Here is a 9,628-nt window from a genome sequence, read left to right on the forward strand (position 1 = left end):
CACCAGATTCTTTGTTTGATATGCATGGAACGTCATATAGGTATGTGTATTATCTTGTGGACGGGATCTATCATGAGCGTTCTTGTTTTGTGAAGTCATTGTCTTGTCCTAATGATCGAAAAATGTTGAAGTTTAAGAAAGCTCAAGAGAAGGCGAGGAAAGATGTTGAACAAGCATTTGACTCTCTTAAAAAAGTTGTCATATACTTAAACACCCTTTAGATTTTGTTGAAGATAAGAAAATGAGTGAGGTGGTGCATACTTCCATCATATTGCATAATATGATTCTCGAAGATGAAGAAAATACAATATGTGAGTATAATGAAAACGAGATCGATCCACCGACACAAACATTTGAGGTTTGAAGTGACAAGTACTTGGCAAGAAGATGAATAATTCATAATGTTGAGATCCATCATGATCTTCGTATAGACATAACAGAACATATTTGAACCGTTGACCACATTGTTCTTAACGCGGAACCGGTCGATGATTTAGAAGGTTAATTTTCCGATTAAAATGTCTTTTAGGTCTATCTATATTCCGTATTTAATTTCTAGGTTTCGTAATTTTAATTTCTATGATTTGTATTTTTAATTTCTATGTTGTATTTTTTTTTTTAGGTTTGTTGTAATTTCCTTTCAAGTTTAATGAAATTCTAGTTTTTATAAAAATAATTTGTTTAAATTCATTATTTTTATATAAATTAATTTTAGAAAAAAAAAATAGGATGACAAAAGTGACAACCATGCCCTCTAAATGAAAATTTTAATGCAGTGGGGTAAATTATACGTGATGCCTAATGTGAGAAATCATTTCCTTATTTCCTATGCATAAAAAAATTAGAAAGAAAAAAACAAAGAACGATATAGTTATTTCTACTATTATATGAAAAACATGACCATAGAAACAAGGCAATAATAATTATTTTTATTTTGAAGTACACACTTTTCTGAGTTGGTTGAACTCTATCGATAGGACCACATTTAGTCGTGAAATATAGTATAAAATCGACTCTAACACAAGATGTATCGGTGAGCCACCCTCATCCACCGTGATAAGACGAATAACAAATTTTACAGTTGTGTCGTCCAGATTTCTTAATTCTTAACTATATAGACTTTCAATTTTGTTTTATTGTTGACATGTTATAAAATTCTGTTGTTTACTGGTTTTATTATTGTGGAATCCTCTATTTTCCATTAACATGGATCCATTTGTTGTGGATGTAGACATATAACATGTCATAATCATTAAAACAATTTTATCAAAATTTAATTTTTATTCTAATATTACAAGAAGTTTAAAAGATTAAAGAAAAGAAGGTAAACTAATAACAAATTTGTAATTTTCTGTTACAAGCGAATTTGTTTCCTATTAAAGAACGACCAATGTCCTTTCATAAAATGTACCTTCCTTTTCATAGAAAATGAAAGATTCTTTCAACCACCAATGTGAACCATCCCATCACCAAAAATATGATTTTCTGTTACATTCCAACAAATAATAACATGACAATTAACTAGAACTTATTTATCCTTGATCAAAAAAACATAGTTCAACTCATTATTAGTTGACTTATGTTCTAATCCTTTCGAGACTCTCAGACACCGTTTTCATTCGGGGTCGAATATCAGGGTCTCGCTCAGTACACGCAAGGGCTAAGTGAAACATTGTTAGCACTTCTTTTTTTGCATGTACTTCTTGAAGTAACATCGGATCAACCATATCGGATAGTGGAGTTTCCTCTTCAAAACCTTTCCTTACCCACTTCACTAAATCCGGGAGTTCAGTAGAAGTTGAGGTTGTGGGAGATGAAAGCTCAGGCGACTTTCCAGTTAGCAGTTCAAGCACAACTACACCGAAAGAATAGACATCCCATTTTTGTGTTGGTCGGTTGACTGACACTCGGGCTTCGGGTGCTCTGTAGTTGTTGACTTTTTCCGTTTGAGTTGACTTCAAGTATGGAAGGGCCCCACCCATGAAGCCGCCTGAGGATGACGGGTTGTTACCGGTGATGCTAATAAGGTTGTTCAAACCGAAATCAGATATATACGGTTGGTGCTCATTGTCAAGGAGAATGTTCGAGGGCTTGATGTCTCCATGAACAAATTTTCGAGGACTACATTCATGGAGATACGCTAAGCCTCTGGCAGTTCCTTTCGTGATCCTCAACCTTGTTGACCATGACAGGACCGTTGATGTTTGACCTGTTCATTTTCATTTTTTAAAGAATCCATATTATCAACGTGACATATGCAAAATGTAAATAAAAATCAATCCAGTTAAATCAATCAAAAGCTCGAGTCGTAATTGTTTTCAAATCACTACAATAATTTTAGATCTAAACATGAATATTTTGATTTTACCAAAAATTAGTTCAATATGCGATATATTCTACTACTAATGAGCCAAATGTGTATATTTTACAAACTAAAACGTTGAACATGCTAAAAGTAACTCAAATATGAATTAAAAGGTTCACATGTTATTAACTATTAACTATTAAGTCGATTAATTAAAAACAGTTTATTATTGTACTAAATTTGTCATCTTTAAAATTTTAATGATATTAACTATTCCTATTTATTATTGATTAAAAAAACAAAAGATAAAAAAGTGTTGACTAATGATTCCATTGCAAATTAAAAAAGTCACGAGAAAAGAAGAAATACCACGTAATGCGGAAGCCAAATTGCCGTTAGAAATGAAATCACTGATCAGCAGCTTTTCATCGGGAGCCCAATAATAAGCTCTTAATTTCACCACATTTGGATGTTTCACCCTCCCAATTGCCTGAACCTCCGCCACAAACTCCTTATACCGCTGTTCACCGCCCTCACCCAACCGCCTCACGGCTACCGGAATCCCATTTCCGAGCACCACTTTATACACAATCCCCAGACCACTCTTCCCCAACACATAAGCAGAAGCTCTCAACAATTCATCTAACTCAAAACTAAACCCTTTATCAATCGCTACAAGCTCTCCTCCTTCTCCACCACCACCACCACCGCCACCACTAACACTAACGCCGCTACCCTTTTCCGACTCAATTTCTGAATCTGTGTTGGGAAATCCACCTACACATGGAAATGAACAGAATTTGGATTTCTGATTTCCGCCAAATCTACGTTTACCTGTACAACTGCAACCATTTGAATCTTTCTTCCTCCAATACAAATAAACAATAATTAATCCAATTAACGCAACACCAAATGCATCGGCCACTGAAATCAGAATAATTAAACCTGGTTTCAACCCCTTTTTGGAATCATTATCGTCGATGGTGGGCGTAACACTCTGGGTTCCTGGGGGAGTTGCCGAATTACTATCCCGGCAGGTTTTCTGCAACGGAAATCCGCAAAGTGATGGATTGTTTAAGAACGCCGTCGGGCCTTGGTTCGAGAAAGAACCTGTTTGTGGTATTTCTCCGGTGAAATTATTGTCTCGGAGATCAAAACTGACGGTCAACGGCAAATCACCTAAAGATTCTGGTAGCTTTCCGGTGAATCGGTTGAAAGAAAGATTTAGGGTTCCCGACAACGATTTCAATTGGCCGATATCGTAAGGTACCGATCCGTTGAGAGAATTTGAAGAGATATCAAGCTGAACCAAATTCGCTAACTCCGGGAAGATTCCTGACGGGATTTCGCCGGATAATTTGTTGCCGGCGAGAACTAGCCGCTGCAACTGCCGGCAATTACCTAGAAACTTCTGTATGGTACCAGTGAGTAAATTATGAGATAAATCGACGTTTTGGAGACGAGGTGGATTGCAAATCGACGACGGTAGACGACCGGTGAGGTTGTTATCGTAAAGGAATATACTGTGAAGCGACGTTGCATTGAAGATTGGGTCTGGAATTGAGCCGTAGAAATTGTTCCCATGTAAATTGAGTCGCCGGAGATACACCAAATTCCCGAGTTCCGACGGAATATAACCCCGGAGATTTTTCCCGGCAAGAGAAAGACCAACAACACGTGGTCCGGAAACCCCGGAAATGTTGGCGCACGTGACGCCGGTCCACTGACACGGGGTACTGTCGTCGTCGTTCCAGTTGGGAAAGGCGGTGTCACCGCCATCAACTGCGGATTTTAGAGAGAGCAGCGAGAGGCCATCGGAGGTGAGAGAGGAAGCATAATTAAGACATAACAAAAACCAGAAGACGCCATTAAGGTAAAGCTTCAACATGGTCAGGCTTTCTTAAAGAAGAGTAGAAGCCTTTTCAGAAATCAAGATTTGTTTAACTGACACATTGGTATTTGATGAAATCGGGCGAGGAGAAAGAGGAGGTGCGTACCGGTGGTGGTGGAGGAGGAAGGTGGTGGTGGGTGGTGTATTTATGAGAAATAGACAATGAGAAGGATGGGTAAGGACCCCACCCTTATTGGTTCCTAGAAGTAGAAGGAAAGCAATGTGAGCTTTTAATGTGTTTTCATTCTACAAAATCTAATTATTGTTATGACGTTAATAAATTATATTAGTACTATATTATTCTACATACAGAGTAGATAAAATTGTAAAAATGGTCACTCTTATATGTATTTTTCTAGGTTTAGCTTAAGTTTTTTTGAATTATGGTCATTTTAATGATGTTTGTATATGGTTTTGGCCCTCCGAAAATTGAAATTACTATAATACCTTTATGTATTTATTTTCTTTTTCTCTTTTACTTTTTATTAAATTTAATAATTATTTATCTATTTCTATAATTAAAAACATTAGAGGGTCTCTCTCTCAAAAAAAAAAAAAAAAAAATTAGGAAGCGAAAATTCAAATCGATAATTTGCAGGATACCTCTTCATAGGCAAAATCATTTTCAGAAAACCTCAATAGGCAAAATCTCCCGTTGATTTTCTTTTCAAATCCTTTCTACTGTTCTCTCTACCTTCTTTCTTGTTCCCCACCAAAGAAACACATCCACCATCCATAACAAACCTTCGCCATGTGACACCTTCATCCCACCACAAACACCTCTGACGACGGTGGGGTTGTTGGAGATGAACACCATAACACCACCAGAAGATATATGGCACAGAGATGGAGGTGAATCTGGAGACGAATTTCAAAAGTAATGAATTTCAGTTGTTTGAAGCGTACAATCCTTAATTGAAAAAGCATATGAAGTCAAAATTTTGACTTTTCTTCAACAACACAGAATCAATGACCAATTGTACCTGGAATAAAGTATTCCTGAGTTTGATTTAATCTAATGTTATGCTCCTATAAGTTCCAAAGAGTATAAAACTATACAACAGGGGGAATATGCAACATATGGATTTGGAAGGGATGAGAGTGAGATTTGGTTCGTGAAGCACACCAATCGAGGAGAAAACCATCCAACAAAGGGATTCTAATTTCGCTCAACAACCCTTTCAGAGAAGATGACTTCGATTTGAAGGGTTTATCACATTCGAACTATGAAAAAACAAAAGAAGAATCCAATTTTTAAGGTTATTGATTTCAAGTGTGTGTGTGTGTGTATGTATCGAATCAAGCAAGTATGCTTGCCAGTTATGGAAGAAGCATCATGAATGGAATACGACCACCACCGCCGTTGCCTTTCGCCACCGCCATCGGCTCTGCGTATCCGACCCTCACCTCCACAATTATTGCCATTGTCAATTTCCTCTCTCGTAATCACCGTAGTCTTTTCGTCGTCATCACCATCGATGTAAAGCACCCCAATTTGCAAGTATTTTTTCTAAATTCTTCAATAAAAAATGTAATTTCTTGGAAAACTAAGAATATTAGATCTACAAGATTTGGGTTTTCTTGAGGAAGAAGACGTGTGTGTGAGGGAGATAGAGAAAGGGGTGGGTCCCCATCTTTATTTGTTTTAACAATATATTTAAATAAAATAAAAAAAAATGGAAAATATAATTTAAAAGGCCAGATTAGTCTTTTAAGCTTAAAAGGGACCAACTCCACAATAAAACTAGCTGAAAAGGACCAGCAATCCAAAAAAATTCATGGTTTTGACCTAAACCCGGAAAATGCATACCACAGGGACGATGTTTGCAGTTTTGTCAAAGTTGACATACTAATAAAAACATCGGTTTGTCCGCATTGCAATGGGTTGTACAAAACTGTAACGCCTGCATATTCGGGCTAGTCAGTTTTGAGACAATAAGCGTCAAAAATGAATTTTTGATAGAAAATTATTTAGAATAAATAATCTTAACTACGTTTTAGTATATGTCACAAGGTTTTCGTACATATAAAGAATGCTGAAATCTGAGTTATAACGAAGAAGTTATAACATGTCGAAGTTTCACGACAAAACCGGCACGACACCAGGATTCGTAAAAGTGAGTTTACGATAGAGTGCTCTTTAACCTTAGGGTTCTAAATGAAAGTTGTATAGTACGTCTCCACCTTCGCGTTGATATAAAGAACGTAAAAAACAGAGCTCATATGCAAAAGTTATGGCCTTCCGAAGATACAGCTGTCTGAGAGCTTGACACATGCCAGAAAACCCTAATCTGATTGGACTCACGACATGAGCCCTATTTCTCACGACTTGAGTAGTAAAAATTCCACATTTCGAAGGTAGAAGACGCATGGCAAGTCTACAGATTGATAATTCAAAAGCTCACGACGTGAGCAATGGATTTCTCACGACGTGAGGAGTCAAACGGACACCATGCAAGCCTAGAACGCAGATGGCGAAGCTACGAGATGATCAGCCATGGCTCACGACGTGAGCAATGAATTCTCATGATGTGAGAGACCAAAAATCACCCTATAAATAGCATGCGAGGCTGCCCGATTTCTTTTGCCAAAATTTTCACTCTTATACCCTCTACTTTCTTTTAAGCTGCAATAAATACCCCTAAGCCTAGAATACCATCTTAGCATCGTAAGCAAGCCCCGGAGAGCCCGAAGACCCCGAGAAAAGAGTTTTTCGAGTCGAAACTCTGCCCGCGTAAAGCCCAGTTTTTAAGAAAACATCCCAATTTCATCGAAAAAGATTGTTTTAAGGGACGAAGTGTTGTCCAATCACCGTCAAATCAAGTGAGTGTATAGTTACTTTCATCTTACACATAGATATGAAATATTTTATATAAAATACGTGCTATGTGTATATATATGTTGTTTGTTTATTTGAGATGGATGTTAAATGAATGTTTTATACAGGTTTTAAATTGTATATGTATTTTTATCTACAAATATGTTGGGTATAACATGGGTAGATGAAATAGTTGATGTGTGATGAAAGAAAATGATGAGAGGTCTCGATGTTGATGATGTTCCCGTTATCTAGCGGAATATAGATGATGACCACAGACACTTCTAGACAGTCCAGTGGAACATTAACATGCTCGTAATCTGTAGGTGTTTTTGAACTATGTGTTCATCCGGTGTTTTTGAACTATGAGTTCATCAGGTATTTTTGAACTATGTGTTCATTAGGTATTTTGAACTGAGTGTTCACTAGGTGTTTTTGAATTAGGTGTTCATTAAGTATTTTTGAACTAAGTGTTCACCAGATATTTTTAAACTACGTGTTTACCAGATGTTTTAAACTACGTGTTCACCAGTTGTAATTTAAGAACCCTGGCAGCGATGGATTTCGTGCCTATTCCTTAGGAATGAATGAATGAAGGACAGATGACTCTTAAGATCTTCAAGAATAAAGAAGATAATGGGGATGGGAAATTGGGTTGATTGTTTAATGATTAAACTTAATAAATTTATTTATTGTGGGTTGAAAACCCTATGTGCTCACCAGACTCCCAAGCCTGACCCACTCAGTTTTCTATATTACAGGTAGTGGAACAAGGACATATTTGGACGATGACGAGAGATTTTGGATTATAGGCCAGTAGATGTAAATAACTGTTGTAAGGCCTATATTGTACTGTTTATGCTTTTGGTTTATATCGATGTTGACATCCCGAGTTTTGTAATGAAATGAAAAATTCATTTCTTTAAGAAATGCTTTGATAAATGTTTATCATATTTTGTTTTGGGGACAAATTCCGCAACACTTTTTAAAAGATTATTCTGATTTTATTTTAAAAGCGTAAACGAAATCGGTCTTTTCTGGCCGTGAAAATGGGGATGTCACAGTTGGTATCAGAGCAGTAGTGAGAACTAGGAATTTGTAGGATTTTTAGACTTAAACTTAGAATGCTAAGTGATGATCGTGAGACGAGTGTCTACCATATTTTAGACACGAGCACTAGTATATTTTAGGAAAGATGCCTAAAATATTTTTTATGTGCTAAATGCTATATGTTTGCCATATATGATATTGTTTGTTCGGATCTATGGTCTGTTGCCTACCGCATCTGGAAACCTTATGTGTTCAGGATTCTAAGCGTATGACTACATTATTAAAACTAGTATGTAACGTTTCGTAGTGATAAGGAGAATTTAAATATCTATCGTGAATAAAGATCTAAATTCGCCTAATTTGGTGTATAGATCATAATAGCAAGAACCCGAAGTGGAGCTGGAAATGCGAATAGGAATCAACAGCCTCAACCCCAAGTGATTGAGTAGGTGCCTATAGTAGAAGTTGCACCAGAACCAATCACATTGGCTGGAGTACAAGCCATGATTCAGTCTATGATGGTTGAACAAAGGGAAGAAATGAGACAACTATTGCTGAACAATAGGAATGAACCTTTAATGCCTGTTGAACAACCTAAACTAAATGACGGTCAGTCAGAGGAAGGAAATTACAGTAGATCTATTGGTCAAACTGAACCGCTTGTGGTTAGGAGGAATAACCAAGAGGATGGAATCGAGAGAAATGGATGCAAGTACAAAGACTTTATGACTTGCAAGCCGTCAATTTTCACTGGAAAGGAAGATCTCGTCGGAGTAATGGATTGGATCTCGGAGATGGAATTAGCCTTCATGACATGTGGTTTCCAAGGCAAGTTACAAACCAAATTTGCAGTACGTCAGTTCAAAGGTGGCGCTGTTCGCTGGTGGAACACTCTGGGGAAGACCCAAGCCATAATGAGCCACTGCAACTGACTTGGGCAGAGTTCTTGGTGCAATTCAAGCGCAAGTACTGCTCGGCCCAAAATCTGCTTGAGCTAGATAACCAATTTCTGACATTAAAGAAGGGAAACATGTCCATCGATGAATACACTAATAACTTCACAGATAAAATGTAGTTTGCTTTGCGTGTTGTCCCAGAGGAGCTGACAAAAATCGACAGGTACGCAAAGGGACTTCCATGGGAGTACGCGGTGCCAGTGCGTTAGGCACTTACTTTGGAGGCAGTTGTCTGGCCTGCCAATTCTGTTGAAGAGATGATCAAGGGAAGAGCCGCTAACAAGGTTGAAGTTGGCGAGAAAAGAAATTTTGAAGGAACTTCAGAGTCCAGCGAGAAAAGAAAATTCTCGAAGTCTGGAGGAGGAGGAGGCAAAGCAAGATGGTGCGATAAGTGCAAGAAGAAACACTTTGGAAAGTGTGGCAAGGAGGTGACATGTTTCAAATGTGGAAAGTCTGGTCATTACGCCAATGAGTGTACATCCAGCAAGAAGGTGTGTTATGAATGTAATGAAGGAGGGCATATTTCGAAGAAATTGCCCAAAGAAGAATGAAGCAGCAAGGCCAAATCCACCGCCAAAAGCCAAAGGCATTCCAAATGATCCTCGACG

The 9,628-nt window shown here is 37.6% G+C and overlaps 1 protein-coding gene across 1 annotated transcript; it reads right to left on the bottom strand.

The window, feature by feature from the left end:
• Window positions 1–1,301: 1,301 nt before the first annotated feature.
• Window positions 1,302–4,418, bottom strand: LOC145129712 (Leucine-rich repeat protein kinase family protein). Its single transcript, XM_079064493.1, has 2 exons — window positions 2,675–4,418; window positions 1,302–2,209 (listed from the first exon to the last, which is right to left on the bottom strand). The coding sequence occupies exons 1-2, from the start codon at window positions 4,191–4,193 to the stop codon at window positions 1,578–1,580; spliced, it is 2,151 nt and encodes a 716-aa protein (XP_078920619.1). The 5' UTR covers window positions 4,194–4,418; the 3' UTR covers window positions 1,302–1,577.
• Between the last annotated feature and the right edge of the window lie 5,210 nt (window positions 4,419–9,628).

This window comes from Lactuca virosa, chromosome 8 (assembly GCF_052849685.1).
Source record: "Lactuca virosa cultivar CGN04683 chromosome 8, Lactuca_virosa_CGN04683_v6, whole genome shotgun sequence".
NCBI classification, from domain to species: Eukaryota; Viridiplantae; Streptophyta; class Magnoliopsida; order Asterales; family Asteraceae; genus Lactuca; species Lactuca virosa.

What these genes read in the sequence shown, in the direction of transcription:
- LOC145129712 (XM_079064493.1), bottom strand. Translation starts at nt 4,193, where the DNA reads ATGTTGAAGCTTTACCTTAATGGCGTCTTCTGGTTTTTGTTATGTCTT. An exon ending in TTTGGCTTCCGCATTACGTG is followed by an intron (nt 2,210 to 2,674) that starts GTATTTCTTCTT and finishes GAAAATGAACAG; the next exon opens with GTCAAACATCAACGGTCCTG.